The sequence below is a fragment of the Aythya ferina genome, assembly GCF_964211825.1.
Source record: "Aythya ferina genome assembly, chromosome: 31".
Classification (NCBI taxonomy): domain Eukaryota; kingdom Metazoa; phylum Chordata; class Aves; order Anseriformes; family Anatidae; genus Aythya; species Aythya ferina.
Genome location: NC_140328.1, coordinates 1,146,347 through 1,167,359, shown reverse-complemented (window position 1 = coordinate 1,167,359; position 21,013 = coordinate 1,146,347). Strand labels below are relative to the sequence as shown.

The following is a 21,013-nucleotide window of genomic DNA, read 5'->3' as shown; positions in this document are numbered from 1 at the left end:
TGCATCTTTCCACATTTATCTGCATGACCTAGCATTTAGCAGCACTGGCAGCACAATCCACTTTGCCTGTCCTAACCCTGGGCATGGTGCAGTTGCATCTGCTGCCATTCAGGCAGCATCCTTGTACCCCTCAGCTTCCACTCCAAGAAGGCTTCAAGTGCTTTGCCCCATGAAAATGCCTTGGACACCCTTGGACATCTCCAGACACTGAGGTGTGTCTTACACCATGCTGTTTTTCTCCCGTGTCCATGTCCATATTTGTCTATGTGTCTGATAGCTCTGTTCTTTAATGTGGTTTCTACTGAAATGGAAAATTCTGGACACCAGAATTATTTGCCAGCTTGTTCCCAAACTGTTCCCAGCCTGCAGCTTGCAGGACAGGACTTGACCCATCTGCAGAAAAAGCACGCAATGAGGATTACCTGAGCACACAACGCTGGCGTCTTCCATATGGCTGCATGTGTGGAGTCCCCAGGGCTTGAAGGGGCATTCAGCAAGTGTTGCTTCTGTCCCAACACATCTCACCCCCTCTAGCCAGATGGGGCCAGACCCTTGCCCAAAGGAAGATAACCCTTGGGCTGATACCGCTGTCCCACAGCCCAGCTGCCGGCACACCACCGCGGCATCGTTCAGGTCCCAGCCGTCATCACAGATGGTGCCCCACTGCCAGCTGTGGAACACCTCCACCCGCCCTGAGCAGCGGTTGGGACCATTCACCAGTCGCAGGGCTTCTGGGCTGCCCAGGTCTGCGTCTGGAAAGAGAATTGGCATGAGAATAAATCCCAGAAATTCCTGCCTGTCTGGTTACCAGCAATGCGGTGGATGTCCCTGTCCAGGGGTCTTTCATGCTCTCCACCAGCATATTTCTCATTTACCTCACTAAGGACATGCATGTATGAGCACTTTTTGGATCGGAAGTGTTAGGACCTTGCCTTGACCTTGCCCTGTGAGCCTGGCCAAGTCTTTGCCACCCATTCAAGAATAAAGTCCTGCTTTAGGGGAAAGGGATAACTCTGGAGTTTCCAGACTACAGGTACACAGGCACTGAGATCCCAGGGAGGGCAGCACGGACCTTTTATCACATATACCATCAGCTCTCGTTGTCCTGGCAGCATGGCAGAGGATGCTCACCTTCTCAGCACACACGCTGAGATTTTAGCATCCATCCCAGCAGACAGGCAAGGACTCTAGCAGAGCGACCCTCTCTAGGAGAGAGACCCTTTTCTGCTCCCTGCAGCAGAGGACCCCAAGAGCCCCTCAGATAATGATACTATCTGGCCTAAGAGCATTCCTTTCCCTGCAGCATTCACTTCTGATGCCTCATTTTTTCTCAGGAGTGAGCATGCTGCGTGGGAGAGGAGGTGAAGGCATTAATTACTAGTGGGTTGGTCCATGATGTGATTATTCTCATGAGAACGACCAGGCAACAAGGCACCCAGTGCACACATTCTTGAATAAGGCAAAGGGAAGGGCTTGCCCAGGGACTAGTGGCTGTAAGGTAGCATGGCTGAAGAGCAGTGATTAAAAAAACATAGGCAGAATAACTCCCTGCCCTACAGCATCAGGGCTTTTGGTGTGTGATGGTCCCTTAGAGAATGCGTGCATCATAAAATCAGGCTCTTACAGACTTGGGGTTTCAGGGAATCCTTGGTTTGGGATTTCCAAACACTTTGCCTGCCATAAGCCAAGCACTGGCAGATCTCTAAAAGGAAAAGGTTTTGTGCTCTCTGGAGGGACCACAGAAACAAGCAGTGGTTAAGCCAAGACAAGGAGGAGCTGGAAAGAGTGAATTTGCAGACAAGAGGTGGCACAACCTCCCCAGGGGGAGGACTGGTACCTGACTCACCCACACTGACCTACGGCCACAGAGCACACGACACTTGCATATCCTCTAGACTTGCACTTCTGGGCTCCCCAGAGCTTGACCTTGCATTCGAAGAGGGCTCGCTCCGTCCCGGTGCACTCCACAGCATCCACCCAGAGTAGGTCAGGTCCTTTCCCAAACTGGGACGAGTCCGTGGCCAAGCGTGCTGCCCCACAGCCCAGCTGCCTGCACACCACATGGGCTTCAGCCAGGTCCCAGCCATCAGCACAGACAGTCCCCCAGCGCTGGTCATGAAAAACCTCAAGTCTCCCTGAGCATTTGTCTGAGCCATTCACAAGGCGGAGCTCTCCGAGGTCAGAAATGCCTGATCCTGCAACACCAAAAGGCATAAATATGTAAGGAGGCACCTTCTGCTCACCAAAGCCTTGGGCTGACAGCAAACGGCTTTACACATGAGGCTTAGCAGCTTTGAGGGTCGAGAATGCTCTTACAGCAAGAGACAGTGCCGGATTTTCAGATGTGATGCAAAATGGCTGGGGGAGGAAATATAAATAAATAAAAAATAAAAAATAAATGAAGAGATTGTTACCCAAGCTTTGATTAGTATGGACTATAGTCCAACATAGTCCAGACTATTAGGAATGGTATCTGGCCCATGCTAACTGCCAGGATTTGTGAATAACATCAATTAAAAGCATGCCAGGGACCTTGTTATTGTGACAATAATGCAAATGAGCAAGCCATTTATTTTTCCTGGGCTTTAATGTCTAGGTGCTATTCTCTGCCACCAAGATGGACCATGAGGAGCTGGTTTCAAAGGCAAGCGTCTCCAGGCTGGCTGCAAACTGTTCCTGTACCCCAAACCCTTACAACCATATGGAGACACCAAGTCAAGCCTAAGTAATGCTTGCTGTGGTGCTCCCGGTGCTGTGACAGGTGGTGGTTACCTGAGCACACCACGCTGGCATCTTCATCGTGATCACAGCCATGGACAGCCCATCCCTTGAGCTTGCATTCGGAAAGGGCAGCCTCCGTCCCCGTGCAGTTCACGTCGTCCAGCCAGATGGGGCCCTGTCCCTGGCCAAAGTAAGCCCTCCGTGGGGCCGAAATAACCACCCCGCAGTCCAGCTGCCGGCACACCACCGCAGCGTCTGGGAACTCCCAGCTGTCATCACACACGGTTCCCCATTGCTCGTTGTGGAACACTTCCACTCTCCCAGCGCAACGGCCTGGGCCATCCACCAGTCGGATTGGGGCAAAGCTGGAAACAGCAGAGCCTGTGAGGAGACAAGAAACTCAGAGCAGCCCCTGCAAATCCATCCATAGTCCATGCAGGAGGATGAAGGACCCTTCATTTTTACATGCAGTGCTGCACAGAGCATCGTGGTTATGTTGCTTCTGAACCCACACCACCTCATACTCCTTTGGAGACGCCTCTCAAAGGATCTGAGAGTATTTGGTCCAACAGCATGGGATAAAGCAGGCACCTTGCTCCCATGGGGTCAAGGGGGAGACGACCTGGCTATAGCAGAGCATCCTAGCATCCCAACCCACTCCCAGTGGGAGAAGTGCTACTGCACGCTGAAACCCACCTGAGCACACCACACTGGCATACTTCCCATGGCTGCAGCTGCTTTTTCCCAATGGGCTTGCCCTGCATTTCATGAGGGATTGTTCAGTCCCCTCACAGCTCACGTTGTCCAGCCACGTGTGGAGAGATCCAGCACCCAGGTGAATTTCCCCCGAGGCTGACAGCGCTGTCCCACAGCCCAGCTGACGGCACACGACCTCGGCATCCTTCTTATCCCAGCCATGGTCACACACAGCTCCCCACTCCTCATCCTGAAACACCTCCACTCGGCCAGCACAGCGGTGAAAGCCGTTCACCAGTCGGAGACGAGCAGGCTCCGGGATGATCGCATCTGCAAACATCCAAGGGAGTTATAAATCCCTTCTAACGGCTACAGATTTTCTACCATGCTCATCCTGTCAGAATTAAGCTCCTGACCCTTCTTCCAGCCACCAAAATGTATGGAGGAGGTGGGAACAGGAGGACTTTTCACTGCAACCCAAAACCCCTCCCATGGCCTGCACTGCTCCTGCCCTGCACAAGACCCCAGACCCACTTCGTGCAAGAAAATCTTGGTTGCTTTCACTAGCTTTGCCCCCAAGATATCGGTCTTCCTGCTGTTGGAGTTGGTCAGTCTGGGGAGTTTATGGGGAGAAATAGGGTTCCCTGCAGGAATTCCTCCCACCATCCTAAATAAACACTTCAGAAGGGACCTGTTTCATCCACCAGCTATAGGGCAAGTCCAGGGAAACCACACTGACTGCTGACTCTGGGTCCCAGCTCAGCCTTACAAGGGGCATAGACCATTTGTTCTGGCACCTCCCACCAATCTTCCTTGCTCCAGGGGACACATGTAGAGAGACGTAGAAGGAGCAGTGCTCACCTGAGCACACCACACCAGCATCTTCCCCATGGTAGCAATTATTGATGCCCCACTGCCTGGCCCAGCAGGAAGACAGGGCATACTCAAACCCTGTGCAATTCGTCTCATCCAGCCAGATGACACCAGTCCCTTGCCCAAACTGAGCCCATCCAGGGGCTGAGAGCGCTCTCCCACAGCCCAGCTGCCTGCACACCACGTTGGCATCCAGCAAATCCCAGTTGTCATCGCACACAGTTCCCCACTGCTTGTTGTGAAAGATCTCAACCCTTCCAGCGCAGCGGCTCCCGTAGTTCACCAGCCGGATCTGGTCGCCCTCTGAGTTAAATAAAAGAGCAAAAAGCAGAGAAGGCAAAGCCACAAGTGACCACAAGTGGTCTCTTTCTGCAGCACGAGAAGTCTGTCCTGCCACTGGAGCTGAGCGTTTCATTTAATGACCTCAAGCTCATGACCTTAGGCTCATTTAATGACCATGAACAGGGTCTACCCAGCCAGATGTTTGAGACCTGTGGCTCCAGAAACTTATGGCAGAGGGGCCGAAACTTGAAACCTCCCATTGCAACTCTACCATTCTCACCAACCCTTCAAGGTGAACAGCCAAACTATGTCCAACCCCAAACACCCCCTGGCAACAGGGCAGCCACAAAGAGGCCATATTATCTAAGCTTGCTGCAGAAATTAAGGTGATGAGCCAAGCATCTCTCCGCCCATGCCATTCCCAAGGTGGTTACCTGCACACACCACACCAGCTGATGTCCGAGGATGATGCGTGCTGTTGCTCCAGGGTCTCACCTTGCAAGCAAAGAGGGCAGTTTCTGCTCCCGTGCAGTTCACACTGCCCGGCCACATCTGTCCTGATCCTTGCCCAAAACGAGACCCACCGGGAGCCAACAGCGCTGTCCCGCAGCCCAGCTGCCTGCACACCACTTGAGCCTCAGCCAGCCCCCAGCCGTCATCGCACAGGGCTGCCCAGGTGGCATTGTGGAAGACCTCGACCCTTCCATTGCAGCGCGTTGTACCGTTGGCCAGGCGGAGCTCCGCTGAGATGGACACTCCTGAGGCTGCAATAAACAGGACAGAGCCATAGCTGCTCCTGCTCCTCCCTGACAGAGCTGGGCATCCTCTAGTGCACGTGCGCTAAAACCTCCTTCAACACCTCTGACACTCAGGTAATGGGTGAGACAGACCTGGATGGGCAGGAACTGCAAACCTCATGAAGTTCAACAAGGCCAAGTGCAAGCTCTGACTTTGGGACAGTGGTGGAAGAAAAGTGGATACGAGCCAGCTGTGTGCACATGTGGGCCAGAAAAGCCAACAGATGGGATATACCATCATTAGAAGTGTTCGAAGTCAGGTTGGATGGGACTCTGAGCAGGCTGATCTATTGAAAAATGTCCCTACCCATGACAAGGATGTTGGACTAGGTGATGTTTAAGGGTCCCTTCCAGCCCAAACCATTCTCTGATTCTATGATTTGCTGGGGTGAGTTATAGCTGCAGAAAACTGCAAGGTTTTTGCTAACTAGCCTATAGTCCCCAAGACCAATAGATCTTGGTGCAGGTGCTTGGTAACTCCTGCGTGTGACTGCAAATGGTCATCTGAATCCAGTGAGAGGGGAAGCCCAGACAGCTCACTTGTCTTGCAGCTCAGCACTGGACACATGGCTGCAGAGGTGGGAGAAGTCTTTTCATTGCAACTTGCCTGCCTGCATGCTGCAAGTGCTCTCCAGCTATGCAAAGGGATGCTGCAGGAGAGCACTCCAAGATGCACCCCATGCCCCCAGTGCTTCTGAGCATTCCAGACACCCCTTTCAAAACCCCTACAAGTATTCTAGGGTGCTGACTTTTAGCCTTCTGTGTTGGAAGGTCTAAGCGAGAGTTACCTGAACACACCACACCAGCATCCTCGCCGTGGTAGCAGTTGTTGACCCCCCACGCACTGGCCTTGCAGTCGAAGATGGTGGCCTCTGTGCCTGTGCAGTTCACCTCATCCAACCAGATGGGGTCCTGGCCTCTCCCGTAGTGAGCCCCCTTGGTGGCCATCAGCGCTGTCCCGCAACCCAGCTGCCGGCACACCACAGTGGCATCCATGAGGTCCCAGCCATCATCGCAGATGGTGCCCCACATGTGGTCATGGAGCACCTCCACTCTCCCCACGCAGCGGTTGGGGCCATTGAGCAGCTGGAGCTTGCCCAACTCCGAGGCCCTGGAGTCTGCGAACACCCCGAGAGGATCAGTTGTAGGGTGGCTGTGCATGGGGGACAGGCCCGGAGGTGCTGCACAGTGGGGCACTGGGACTACCTGAGCACTCAACGCTGGCGTCTTCCACGTGGTGGCAGTTGTGCTGTCCCCACGGCCTGGCCTGGCATTCGGAGAGGGCAGCCTCCGTCCCCGTGCAGTTCACGTCATCCAGCCAGATCTGGCCCAGGCCTTCTCCGTGCCGAGCCCCCTGTGAGACGGACAGCACCGTCCCACAGCCCAGCTGGCGGCACACAACCCGGCCCTCACGGACGCTCCAGTTGTCATCGCACACCGTCCCCCACGTCCCATTGTGGAGCACCTCCACTCGCCCAGCGCAGCGGCCGGGGCCGTCCACCAGACGAAGCCCCTCTGGATCTGGGGAGGCTGTGCCTGCAGAGCCAGGAGGAGGAGAAGGAGAAGGAGGTGACATCCTAAGAGTAGATGGGGTTCAACTCTTTATGTGTTTGAGATGCCTGCTGTCCCCTATCTGCTGTTCAGAAAGGGTTTCAGAGAAGTAGCTGAACATCCTATGCTTAGCTTCAGCTTAGAGAAGACCCCATTGCAGCCTACATCTTCCTCATGAGGGAGAGCAGAAGGGCAGGCACCGATCTCTTGCTAGTGACCAGCGGTACGACCTGAGAGAATGTCATGGGGCTGTCTCCATGAACTTCTAGGTTCAGCTAGGAGATCAGATCTTCACTGAAAGCCTGGTCAGGCACTGGAACCAGCTCCCCAGGAAGATCCCCAAGCCTGCTAGAGGTCAGGAAGCCTTTTAACAACACTTAGGTATGTGGTTTAATTCTTAGGTTGCCCTGCGTGGAGTCAGGAGTTGGACTCAATGATCCTTGTGGGTCCCTTACAACTTGGTATACCTTACGATTCTATATGTCCTGAAGCATCTCAGATGGTCCTGGGTGTCTGTTTTTGGGCAGCTGAGTCTCGTGTTTGTATCTAAATGCCTGAATTGAATAATCCTAATGTCAATGTGGATCCCACACCCTACGGGTCTTTTTCTCACTCATGTAAAAAGACAGGCAAATGCTTGTTTGTCAGTAACAAAGATATAGTTTCACCAGTGTTACTTTGTGTGGTATAACTACACAGAGAGTTGGGAGAAGTGGAAAAGTGCTTCAGCTATGGGAAGGTCTTCACAGTTTACAAGATCTGCAGCATAAGATTGCCTCCAGCCCCTTACACACACTTAGCAAGAGCACTAAAAAAAGTGGAGACTGTGCAGAAAGGAGCCATAAGTTAGCTGCAAGTTCCTAACCAGGTCAAAATAAAAAATGCTCAAGAGGACTGTGTTTGCATTCTGTAAATACCTTTTTGACTGCAGATAATGATTTCCAAAGTGCTCAGGCACTGATCTGTGCTCACGTCCAGCAGTTTTGCTGCTCCCATAAGTTCTGTCAGGAGCTGGTGTCTATGTGCTCCCTAAGCCAGGTGCCCCATGCTCCAAAGCTACTTAAAGTTGAGCAGCTAAACACTTTTTCCTCCTCTTCTCCTTTTAATACCAGTGCAGAGCAATAGGCAACACTGCCCACCCAAAATGGGACCTGCCTTCTGTGGGGGCCTGTCACTCTACAAAAGATATATCACAAGACTGAATTAGGACCTTCAGTGATGGCCTGATACCCTTGGTCTGTAAGCTGCAAGGATTTCCCCAGATGATAAGCAAAGGATCAGATACAGCACTCAGGAAGTAACCGAGGCCAGAAAGAAGAAGAAACAGTTTACAAATTAAATCCCTGAGTCATTCCCAGGTCCAAGCAAGGTCTGGGGAGCTGTAGCATTACCAAAGGGGACAAGCTGCATGCAGGCTTCAGTAGCTCAACTCTCTTATTTATAAGGGATGTGCCCTGGGGAGCATGAAAATATCTTTGCAAAGACAACCCTAAAAATTAAGATTATTATATTATTAAAATTTAAGATGAGTCTGAACCAGGTGCATGGCAGGCATTCACTTCTCAGTTTGCAAGCTCTCCTACCCCAGGCTAAAAGCAGTCTTAAAGGCCTTTTGCTCATTTTCTTCATTTTTACCCATTATGGTAATAATGGGTAACTCTATTTACAAGAGTTAACTCTATTTACAAGAGTTACCCATTGATAAACAATAACAGATCAACCCCATAGCTGAGACTTAGCAGAGCTTCTTGGCATGTTTCCTGAAAGCACTACCGTGGGTAGGGAGCCTTTGTATGAAATTTCATTTTTAGCGTGGGCAGTCTCAGGTGCGTTGACTGACCGTGCCTGGGTGGACAAACCACAGCTTGGTAGAGTGCACCCAGCCTTGTCCTGGCAATTGAGGTCTGTGGTCCTTACTTGTCACCCCCTCATCTTACAAGGAGCTGCCCCTCTTTGCTGTGTACAGGGGTGTTGAGTTTGTCCAGGCCCTCTCCACCCTGCAATACCATAAATTTGCCACACAAGGTCCGGAATAAGACAAGGTTAAGCAGAGCAGAAGAGTATGTATAGTTATGGTACAGCTTTAGGAGGCAAAACTCAGCATGATTATCTCCACTCTTAAGTCCCAAGTCTTCATTTATGTGGCAGAACCACATGTGTAGCAGTAAGTAGGCAATACATGACTTTGAGAGCAGTCTGCAGGGATAGCTGCACATAAAGACTTTTCTTCTGCCTCCAAAACAATCACAAACCATTCCTTCCTGCTCTAGATGATGAATGAAACCCAGGACCCTTGGCCAGACCAAGCCATCCTCCACAAAGCACCAAATGAATACACTGGAGGAGCACACATAGCAGAGGGGCACCTGGGATCAGAAGCAAAGGCAAACACCACTTACCCCAAAGGCACACCATCAGGAGGAGGATCCCCACGCTCTTGGCTCCGGAGCAGGTGGGTTGGTTTCTGCCCCAGGGGTACCTGGGGGAGGGATGGAGACCACCTGGCATCCCCATCTTCACAGGTTGGCCATGGGCTGGAAGCTGGAGCAGAAAGTCCTGGTGAGAGACAGTAGCTGAGCTCCGTGTCCTGCTGGCTGACTAGGAGGGATGGAGAAGGATCGAGGCAGATGCCCAGGGTTGGGAGTGATGGGCATTTCAGCAGCAAACCCTCCTCCTGCTCCCTCCCTTGCCCTGTGCTTTTCCCTGCCTGGCTAGCCCTCCTCTTCCTCGCCCATAGGCCACAGGGCATCGGCTTGGGCTTTGTGTGAATCCATGCCAGAAGGTGACCCTCTGCTCTGTGCCGCCGTCTGATCCTGTCACTGGGTTGTGAAATGGAGAGCTGTTCCAGGAAAAGGCAGAGCAAACAAAACTCCCTCTGCACCCAGGCCCCGTGTTCTACGTGACAGCCCCGAAGGTACCTCGACTGTCCAGCAGTGTCCTGGGGATAGTGCAGGAGACCTTCCTCTGACAACATAAATCCAGCCTTTTTGCACAGAAGTGGGGAAAATTAGCTACTTTAGCTTCATTAAAATGTATTTTATTGGGGTTTCAGGTGTAAGGGACCACCTTCTACAAGCGAATATGTTACTAAATTTTGGAAATGTCTTTATTGTGGAGACTGGAGTAAATATGATGCTGAGCTGGGCAGGAAGCACCTCTCCAGCCAGGAGGAGAGAGGGAAAGAAAATTCCTCATACACATGAAGAAAACTTGCAGAGTCTGTGATCCAGGACTTTCCCCAACCCAGTGTGGGTTTCCACTAGAATAAGCAACTACCCATTTGGATGGGTAGTGCAGAGCAGTTCAGGCCATTCATAGGTGGAGGGAAAATGGACATTATTTTCTTGCTCAACAGAGGAAGAAGGTGAGCTGCAGGGTTTGCTGTCCCCTCTCTCCCATCACTTGCAGAGTGCACATCCTTGTGGCATGTTGACGTTTTGCAAGAAGAGGGCCTGAAGACAGAGTAAGCATGGCACTGGAAAAACGAGTTTGCAAAGTCATTAGATAAATATCACTTGTTGCTCCGAATGGGAATGTTAAGACTGTGGTGGATGCTACACTACTGGTGCACTGAAGATAGGGATGAGAAAGGATATTGCCCTAGAAAGTGCAAGTCTGTAAAAATCAGAAATGAAACCGGAGCATGTTATGGGAGGAGGACCTAGCATGGCCAAGGTGGTCTTGGGCTGAACTGAACTCTTCAGCCTGGCAAAACCCAAGAGGAGTATTAAAGATTAGATCACTACCTATAGGAAGAGAAAATAAGAGAGGTCCAAACTGCAGAGGAATGCTGAGAGTGAGCAGAGCAGGGGCTGCAGACCAAAGGGAAAAAGATGTGTGTTAAAAAACAGTGAAATACTGGTATGAGAATGAGTGGGTGAAAAAATCAGCTGGAAACGATTCAAAGCTAATAAAAAGTAGAGCAGTTGGGAAAGGTGTTTTCATTTGTCCTGAGGCTCAGTGAGCCCAAGGACTTTGTGCCTCTCTTTTGTAAACAGAGGCCAGCAACAAAGAAATTCCCTACACCATCACAAAAATGTTATAAACTGTCAAAGCCTGACCTGGCCAATGCAGCTGTGAGTAGGGGTGCTTCTGCTGGTAGTTTTCAGTAGTTTGTTCAAATAGGTGCTCTAGAAATGCGTCGTGCTCCTATGTTTGTTCTGTTCCTTTTGAATTTTTGTGCTGTGTCTCCTTGGGAAGGCTGAAACCCCTTCCTGAGATATTGCGGAATCTCTGCAGAGTAGTCCACAGCCCAAACTCATCTTTTTCAGTTGTAAAGGCCTTCTCCAAACTGTGATTAAACACAGACAATGATGCAGACAGTTGGTGCTTTCTGATACTCGGGCTCCAGTCTTTTCCTCCTTTCCCAAGGCAGTGAAAACACCCCAGACAATTGGGTCCAAGTTCCTCCTATTCTAAGGCACTCATGTGCAGATGCACAGACCTATAAGAGCTCAGGAGTGCTGAGCCTTTGGTGTAAACTCTGGGACAAACAAGACTGGAGAACTGGGTCTGCTGGATCAGCCAGAAGAAAAATTAAAAGATTTGAGTGCCAGCAGGAGGATAAGAAATCCCAAAGTCCTAGGATGTTCAGGGAGGACCAGAAGATGACCTTGCAACCACACATTGACAGAAGGGGCCAGGGACTGCATGGCTGAGGCTTAGGACAGGTAGAAAGATGCAAACTGATGACAGCTTCAACTGCTGGCTGGAAGGGAATGAGAGGTGGTAGGTGGTGTGGCTTAACTTGTCTGGCAGCACCCACTCACTCCCATTCCCTCTCTGGGATGAGGGACAGAATTACAAAGAAATGCAAGCCTGCGGGTTGAGATAAAGACAGTTTATTAGGACAGAAAATAAAGGAAAATAATAATAATATAATAAAAATAACGATAATACTCCTAACAATGTGTACAAAACAAGCGATGCACAATGCAATTGCTCACCACCCGCTGACCAATGCCCAGCCTATCCCTGAGCAGCCAGTCCCCCAACCCCGGCTAGCCCCCCATATTAATTGTTCAACATGACTCCATATGGTACAGAATACCCCTTTGGCCAGTTTGGGTCAGCTGTCCTGGGTCTGTCCCCTTCCAGCTCCTGCTGCACCCCTAGCCTGCCCACTGGCAGGGCAGTGTGAGAAGCTGAAAAGCCCTTGGCTCAGTAAGCACTGCTCTGCAACATTTGAAACAACAGCATGTTATCAACATTATTCTCACCCTAAATCACAAACACAGCACTCTACCACCTACTAGGAGGAAAATAACTCTATCCTAGCCAAAACCAGCAGAGGAGGATAACAAGACCCTGTTGCCCCACCAGTTCCCAAAGGCAACCTTGCTGTTGGAAGGACTGAACAGATCCTGCAACGTTGTCATTGAACAGAGAGCATGGGAGGTCTAGCTTAATTCCCCAAGCCCTCTCCACTGCTGAAAAGAACCTGCAATGCCATTTCCTGCCTTCTATATTTCATTGTCATGTCCTCAGCTGCACCTCACAGTGCTCTAAATACTCATCTTCTTCTGCATATACCTAATGGCCCCTCTCTTCCTGCTTTGTCTTCTACCTGGTGATATCCTAGCTTGCTTTTTCTACCTCTTCCAGCAGCTAATTTGAGATGTTGCCATGTCAAGTAGGCTGTTTGGTCCCTAAGACAATGCTTCTTTCTCTGTGGCTTCATCACAATCTGATGAAGCTTGTGGTCATTTGTTCCCTCCCTGTGGCACTGGGATGTTCCTCAATCTTGACCGTGGGACCCTCTGGCTTCACCAAAGTGGTGGGTGGTTTGGGGCTCACATCTGACTCATGGGTTGCTCTATTAAGAACGTGACCACTCACAGACCCTTCCTTGGTTTTGGCCAGGACCATATCTCACCCAGAATTAGCAATCATCAGTCTCCAGTATGTGACCCAATCTTCCCTCTGTAGCCAAAGAACCCGTTCTTTCATCACATAGGCTTTGCCTAAATTTCAGGCCAAGTCACTACATAACCCTGAACATGCATACAATATTTCATTCTTGTTCTTTCAGGTTTCAGGATTCTTTACTGGTATTCAAAACTATACTGAAAAAATACAACAGACGAGGTACTTCCCAGCCCATGCTGGACAGACTTCGAAGTGCATTGCTCTTTTTGCAAGTTAGCTATGTGCAGTGCAGTAGAGCATTGTGCTCTCTTTTTCTTGGATCATGAAGCCATTTCCATGGGAGATTAGAGGAAAAAGTATGATGACTGTTGGGGTGATGGCAAGGGGTAACTGTTGGGTGAAGGCACAGGATTGCAGTGGCGGGAATGAAGCATCTGTGCAAGCAGATGGAGCTGGGATGCTGGAGCCTACCTGGAGGACCAGATAGAGGTTATCACTCTGAGAAGACCTGGCTTGGAAACTGGGGAATTTATGGTGCTGTGTGTGACCGTGGGGGAAGTAGGACCCCCAGAAGCTCAGTGCAGTGGGCCGGGGGCTTTAGGGCACACAAGACAGGATTCTGCCAGAGGAGATCATCTCTGCTGATCCTTGGAGGGCTGCTCTGCTCTGGCTCCACAAAACAGTGTCTTTGCTGCCTTCTGGGGTCCTGGGGAGCCTTGCCTTCATTACCAGGAGTGTGGCCACCTAAGCCTCAGATGATGTCCCGGCATCATCCACCTTCTTTGCATTTGATTTTTCTGTAAAACAAAGGAACAGGGTGATGTTCAGAGGGTACAAATCCCAACCCAAGAAGTGATGCACAGACCAACAATGCACAAACCCCAACCCCAGCCCAAGAAGTGAGGCCAAAAGCACCATGAGCCCTGTAGGGACACCAGATGTACCAAGCACAGAGGTTCTGCTCTTACCATGGGAGCGCCCAGCCTGTTTTCCACACCTCACCAGGTACAGGACCAGCAGGATCCCACAGAGTGTTGCCACCACACCAAGCAGACCCGACAGCACTGAGCAGGCCTGGGTGAGATCTGTGGAATGAGTTAAGCTCAGAGAAGTTTGGTTGGATGGTCAGACCTGCTCCATCCCTCAGGGTTTCTGCTCACCCTTCCTTTCTGCTGCACGTTTTTGGGGGACTCTCAACATCTTCCATCACAGCACTCCATGGGGCTGGGGTTTACCCCTGATGGCTTGCCCTCCACTTTTGTAGGATGGGTGCAAGGACCTCCCAGCTTGGATTAGTGCCAAGAGAACATATCCACAAGGGGAACCCTTGGCATTTCCAAACACCCATGCTATGTGGGATACAGCAAGGCACGGCAGAACTAGGTTAGATGCAAGAGGCTGCACCTTAACAGAAATCCCTGTGCATTAGGAATTGTCTCTCCCTGCCCACAGAGGGAGACTTTCTGAGGGAGCATGATATCAGCATGATATCCACACCTTCTCCTAATTAATCCCTCTCCATCATCTACAGCTTTTTTCCTCCAGGTGCCTCCATCCTGTCCATCTAATGGTTTCTGTCAGGGAGGTTTCTGGCAGCACTTCTGCTAAGACTGGCACAGAGACAGGAGCGTTACCCCACGGTGTGTTATCACTGCAGTGGCTACTTGGCTCTGCCCATCCTAAACACTAGGTTGGCCACTAGTTCAGCAAGAGCGGTGCCATCTGCAATAGGACAACAAAGGTTCCTGGCACTCACCTTCCATCTCCATACACACCACCCCAGCTGCAAAGCCATGCTTGCACTGCCCCGGACCCATGTTCCTATGCTGGCACTCCAGGAGCAGATTCTCTGAGCCGCGGCAGCTCAGCCCTTCCAGCAAGGTGTGGCCATGCTCTGGGCTGAACTGGCCTCCGATGGGCGCAGACTGTGCTGGCCCACAGCCCAGCTGCCTGCAGACCACCTGTGCCTCCAGCAAGCTCCAGTCACTGTCGCAGACGCCGTACCAGGTAGCATTGTACAGCACCTCCACACGCCCTGAGCAGGGACCTGGACCATCCTTAACCCGCAGCTGCAAGGGGTTGGTGCCTGCGTCAGAGAGCAGAGGGGATGAGGTGTCAGGCAGGACAGCTTTGGTGTCCAACCCCACATCGAGTGGACAGGAATTAACTCAGCCTGTCCTGGATGGCCCACCCTGGTCCCTATGGATTTACCTGAGCACACCACACCAGCATCCTCACTGTGGCCACAGTTGTGCTCTCCCCAGCTTTTCAGCCCGCACTCTGCAAAGGTGGACTCTGTCCCCACACAGTGCACATTGTCCAGCCAAATGGGGTCCGACCCTTGCCCAAAATGAGCTGAGCCCGGTGCTGACATTGCCATCCCACAGCCCAGCTCCCTGCACACAACTGCAGCATCGTTTATGTCCCACGTGTCATCACACACGGTCCCCCACTTCTGGTCGTGAAGAACCTCAACTCTCCCAATGCAGCTGTTCGATCCATTCACCAGCCGCAGCAGACGGTGCCTCGATGTGTCTGTGTCTGAGGAGGGAGCAAAGTGCACATTCATACCTGATCATCAGCTGCAGACAGGCTTTGAAATGTATAGAGCCATGGAAAAACTAGAACATCCTTTCAAGAGGTCTGGGAAATGTTCTACATTGACAAAGATTCTCAGCTCAGATAAAAAGGGACCACAGCTACAGAGCCTGGGATTCAGTGCCAAACAAAGGGTATTGGGATCAATACCCACCACAAAAAGTGGTAGGAGGCACTGACAGATGAGTTTATGCAGCTAGTGCTATCAGAAGAGGATAGCAGAATGGCTCTCTAGCTGTGCTTCTTTCTGCACAAAACCTTCCTAAGGTCTTGCACAGGGAATAACATCACCTGGTGTGGCATTCACACCATTCTCTGATTTATTTTATTTTAATTTTTTTTTTCAACAGGGTGTGGAAAAACCCCCATTTCTGGTTTTTGAGGACATGATCAGGTTGCACCCAAGCTGCACAGTACTTACGAACACAGCTCACCTGAGCACACCACACCAGCATCCTCCCCATGGTCACAGTCGTTGGATCCCCACGGCCTGGCATGGCACTCGGAGAGGGCGGCTTCAGCCCCGGTACAGTTCACGTTATCCAGCCAGACACGGCCAGACCCTGGCCCAAAGTGAGCCAGAACCGGAGCTGAGACTGCCGTCCCGCAGCTCAGCTGTCGGCACACCACCGTGGCCTCGCTTAGGCTCCAGCCGTCATCGCACACTGTCCCCCACTGATGTTCATGGAGCACCTCCACTCTTCCTGCACAGCGGCTGGGGCCATTCTGCAGGCGCAGCTGAGCTGGCACTTTGACAGCTGTGCCTTCTGGTGGCACAGGGTGAGAGAGAAAAGGAGCATCAGACCTGATCTGCAAGCACATCCACATGCCACCCATGCCCTCAACACCTTCCCCAGGGGGTACTCCCCTGTGTTTTGCTTGGGAGGGTTCTCGTGTCCATGCAAACCTGTTGAGGTATGTAGATGAACCAACTGTGTGACCTCAAAGCCCATGAATGTTCAACATGAGCACAAGCAAACTGCCCCTGTAAGCTGCTGCAATCTGGTTTTAAGGGGTCCAGGAACCTATAGCATTGGCTTGGTGACTCCAGCAACCTCCGGCTTCCTGAAGACCCCCTTGCTTCTTTCCTTTCTTCAAAAAGGCCCCAGGACTCCTCACTTTTACCCATGAGGTTGTAAGCTGCTGGTCCTATAGCACAGAGGGTTGGGAACTTGCTGGGGAGCAGTTCTGCCACCCAGCCCTGTGCTCTCCCTCTGTCCTTGGTGCATGCTCTTTTTGCCCATACCAGCATATTTTTTGTATGCTACCTACCCCTCATCATCACTGCTGCTCCTTACTTACTGCAAAAGGATGACCTGTGTTCTAAGGAGTGCATTACAGAAGAAAAGAGAGGGGACGAGATCACCCTTTCACCCTTGGCTAACGCTGTCAAAGTGGCATTAGTCCTTGGAGCCAAGCATCCTCCACTGAACTTCTTCTGGTATCAAGCCTGATATTATCTATCAGTGGTTACCTGTACACACAACTCCAGCATCTTCTCCGTGGTCACAGTTATTGACTCCCCATGGCTTGGCCTGGCATTCAGACAGGGAAGCTTCTGTCCCACTGCACTGAACGTTGTCTAGCCAAATGGGGCCCGTTCCCTGGCCAAAGTATGCTGAGCTATAAGCTGAGACTGCCGTCCCACAGCCCAGCTGCCGACACACAACTTTGGCATCTGTGAAGCTCCAGTCATCATCGCACACGGTTCCCCACTCGTGACCATACAGCAGCTCCACTCTCCCGGCACAGCGGTTCGGGCCGTTTACCAGGCGCAGCTCTGTGGAACCAGCTCTGGGGTCCTGGTGGTGGCTGGCTGACTCTACGAGAAGCACAGGAGATGTACCTTGAAACCCTCCTTGTCCCTCATTTCTCAGAATTACAGAATTATCTAGGTTGGAAGAGACCTCCAAGATCACCGAGTCCAGCCTCTGACCTAACACCTACAAGTCCTCCACTAAACCATATCGCTAAGCTCTACATCTAAATGTCTTTTGAAGACCTCCAGGGATGGTGACTCAACCACTTCCCCGGGCAGCCCATCCCAATGCCTAACAACCCTTTCAGTAAAGAAAACTTCAGTAAAGAAAATTATTCTTCCTAATATCCAACCTAAAACTCTTCTGCCCCTCCTTGGGGCACTGCAACATCCAGCATGACCATTCTGCACTCCACCATGTTTGCTGGCTGCACCCAGTAATCGCTAACATGCAGCTACCTCTGGACTGAGAAAAGAAGCAATGGACACAAACTGGAACTCAACAGGTTCCATCTGAACATAGAATCATAGAATCACAAAATGATTCAGGTTGGAAAAGACCTCTAAGATCATCAAGTCCAACCGTTAACCTAGCACTGCCAAGTCTACCACTAAACCAGGTCCCTCCACGTTAACACATTTTTTGAATACCTCCAGGGATGGTGACAACCACTACCCTGGGCAGTCTATTCCAAAGTCTCACAACCCTTTTAGTGTTTGTTTTTTGTGTGTGTGTTTTTTTTTCCTAATATTTTTTTTTCTAATATCCAACCTATACTTCCCATGGTGCAACTTGAGGCTATTTCCACTTGTCCTATTGCTTGTTGCTGGGAAGAAGAGACCAACTCCCACTCCACTACAACCTCCTTTGAGGTAGTTGTGGAAAGGTAAGGTGTCCCCTGAGCTTTCTTTTCTCCAAGCTCAACTACCCCAGCTCCCTCAGCTTCTCCTCATAATTCTTACTCTCTAGACCCTTCACCAGCTTTGTTGCTCTTCTTTGGACATTCTCCAGCACCTCAAGCTGATTTCATATTGCCAGAGGCAAAAGCATGGAAATGATCTGGTATCCATTATATTGGTAGCAGCAAGGAGGAGTTGATGTCTCCTTCTGGCCCCTCTCCCCTGCCTAGGGATGTGTTTTATGGAGCCTGTTGGCAAAACAGAATGGGTGGCTGTATCTCTATCTGTGTCCACTTCCCCCAGAAATTCAGACAAAACAAAGATCTTGGAGAGTACACACCCCCTAGGGGAAATTCATCATCTCAGGACCCTTGCAAGATGCAATTAGCACTGATTTACTGGGCTGCTAATGTTTCCAAACCTGCAAACCCCTGTGCTGTATGAGATAAACCACAAAATATCTAACTGTGTCCTCCCAACCCATAATTTCTTCAGGGTGTTACCTGCACAAACCACACCAGCATCTTCACCGTGGTGGCAATTGGTCTTCCCCCAGTCATTCGCTCTGCAGTAGGAAAGCGCCACCTCCGTCCCCGTGCAGTTGACATCATCCAGCCAGATGGGGCCAGACCCCGCCCTGAACTCGCCAGGTCTGCTGGTGGACAAGGCGATGCCACAGTGCAGCTGACGGCACACCACATTGGCATCATCCAGGTCCCATTGGTCATCGCATACTGTGCCCCATCTGTTGCTGTAGTACACCTCAACTCGGCCAGCGCAGCGGTGCGGTCCATCCAGCAAGCGGAGGGGAACCCTCTGGGATGCAACTGGTTCTGCACAGGATACAGAAACAGCCCCATGCAGAAGAGCTGAGAAAGCCTACACTACCTGTGCTAGCTTCACATGGGCTCTGCAAATAGCTATGGTTTATGTGTACCACCAACATGCTTCTCCTTTGGTAGGCAAACCCCAAAAAATCCAGATCTAGGAGAAAAAAATGCTATGCAAATCCTATATTCCTAATAAAAGACATCAATCTTCAATGTGGCTTTGGATATTCTTACTGGATATTTCCAAACAAATTCAGGAACAAAAAAAAAGACCACACTGCAGTCTGGATTGAGAACTCTGGACATAGGGATTGTCTGTCAGCTGGCTGTTGCATTAGGCAAAGCATCACCAGCAGGTCAAGAGAGGTGATCCTTCCCCTCTGCTCAGCACTGGGGAGGCTGCACCTCAAGTGCTGGGTCCAGTGCTGCGCCCCCAGTCCAAGACAGACATGGACATGCTGGGGAGAATCCAACGGAGGGCCACCAAGGTGATCAAGGGAGCACCTCTCCTACAAGAAGAGGTTGAAAGACTGGAGAAGAGAAGGCTCAGAGGGGATCTTATCAATGCCCATAAATCCCTGAAGGAAGGGTGCAAAGAAGATGGAACTGGGCTCTTTCCAGGGGTGCCCAGTGCCAGGACAAAAGGCAGTGGGCACAAACTGTAAGACAAGTGGTTCTGTCTAAACATCAGGAAACATCTGTGCTGTGCAGGTGACGGAGCCCAGGCACAGGTTGCCCAGAGGTTGTGGAGTCTCTCTCCTGGGAGACCTTCAAAAGCCACCTGTGGTCCTGGGCACCCTGCTCTGAGTGTCCCTGTTGGAGCAGAGGCGTTTGACCAAAGGAGATCCCTTCCAACCTCAGCCATTCCATGATTCTGTGTTTCTGTGCTAAGACAGCAATGGGAGTTGTCTGCGTGCAGCCTTGCATTTTAATTACATTTGTATATATATTGTGATATGGAGCCAGCAACAGAACATCAGATTTTTTTGCCCATCATGCACAAGAGCAAGCGCTCCTGCTGTGCACAGAAATAATGAATTTCGGTGGACTGGAAAGCCAAGGGATGTTATTTGGGAAAAAAAAAAAAAAAAAAGAAAAAAAAAAAAAGGATCATAAAATGAAGTAGGCAGAAGCAGGAAAAAATAACAGCAACTCAGCATCCCACCTGCTAGAGGATGTACAGCACAACCACTCACCTCCTTTCTGTGGGTTGGAGAGTAGTAGAAGTGCCTGTTCCTGTTTGCACTGGAGGAAAGAGGACTTTGGGCCCCATCTTTGTAAATATACAGGCTGGCCCTGAAGAAGTGGCCAACACAAATATGCAATTTCTGGTCTTAACTGTCACAGGCTGGTAAGGCTCCAAACATTTCCCAACTACTCTGCACGAGGGCAACAGCACAGAGGCCAAAATAATTACCTGGCCAATAAGGTCTCCTTCCCCATCTGCCATTTTCCCTTCCTTTTAAAGCCTGGCAGGTCAAAGGAGTCTTTGCCCTGTTTGTCTGCAAGCCCAGACCCCCCATTCCTACATATCACAGACCTCTCTCATCCCATGCACGTGGTCTACTAAAATACACCTTCCCCCATGCATGAGCTACTCACCACAGAGGCATGCCAAGTAGATGAGGAGCCCTGCTCCAGCACAACCAGCCAGGGTGATCTGCAGGGGCAGAAGATGTCCTGAGCACCCCATGCCAGTAGTTTTAGGGCAGGTTATCCTCCTAGTGAGAACTGCAAGCTGAGCTGGACAATGCCACTGCCAGAAAGGTTATGGTCAGTCCCCTCCTCTGACCTGTGTTTGTCCCATGCTCATCCCTCCTCCTGCACTGATCCCTCCTCCCTGCTGTCCCTGGGATCGAGCCCTCCAATTTGAAGTGGTTTAAGTGGCCTCTCCGCTGCAGCAGTACCTGCTCAGAGACTCCCCCTTTCATCCCCACCTCCCTGACCCTCCAGCCAGCTCTGGTCCTGCAGCAGGAAGGTTTGCAACTCTCACTTCTGGGGGTTTGGAGCCTTGGGAAAAGACAAGCCTTCCTGCTCTTCAGGGAATGCCATTAAACAACCACCATTGTCCCAGATAAGCATATATGTTCATCTATTGAAAAGGAGTGGAAATCATTTCCCTTAATTTAAATGTCTTT

General features: G+C 50.9%; 1 protein-coding gene across 1 annotated transcript in view; it reads right to left on the bottom strand.

Annotated features, from left to right (window-relative positions):
- LOC311425541 (scavenger receptor cysteine-rich domain-containing protein DMBT1-like) overlaps positions 1-21,013 on the bottom strand; it is a 49,854-nt gene that overhangs the window by 11,539 nt on the left and 17,302 nt on the right. Inside the window, exons 11-27 of the mRNA XM_084501485.1 lie at positions 20,478-20,645; positions 18,549-18,878; positions 16,861-17,208; positions 15,821-16,153; positions 15,000-15,329; positions 14,545-14,874; positions 13,757-13,873; positions 13,539-13,585; positions 9,320-9,518; positions 6,576-6,905; positions 6,158-6,487; positions 5,007-5,336; positions 4,279-4,593; positions 3,418-3,747; positions 2,773-3,102; positions 1,857-2,195; positions 423-752 (exon numbers count right to left, since the gene is read on the bottom strand). Coding sequence (XP_084357611.1) covers positions 423-752; positions 1,857-2,195; positions 2,773-3,102; positions 3,418-3,747; positions 4,279-4,593; positions 5,007-5,336; positions 6,158-6,487; positions 6,576-6,905; positions 9,320-9,518; positions 13,539-13,585; positions 13,757-13,873; positions 14,545-14,874; positions 15,000-15,329; positions 15,821-16,153; positions 16,861-17,208; positions 18,549-18,878; positions 20,478-20,645 — 4,836 coding nt within the window. The remainder of the gene's footprint in view (positions 1-422; positions 753-1,856; positions 2,196-2,772; positions 3,103-3,417; positions 3,748-4,278; positions 4,594-5,006; positions 5,337-6,157; positions 6,488-6,575; positions 6,906-9,319; positions 9,519-13,538; positions 13,586-13,756; positions 13,874-14,544; positions 14,875-14,999; positions 15,330-15,820; positions 16,154-16,860; positions 17,209-18,548; positions 18,879-20,477; positions 20,646-21,013) is intronic.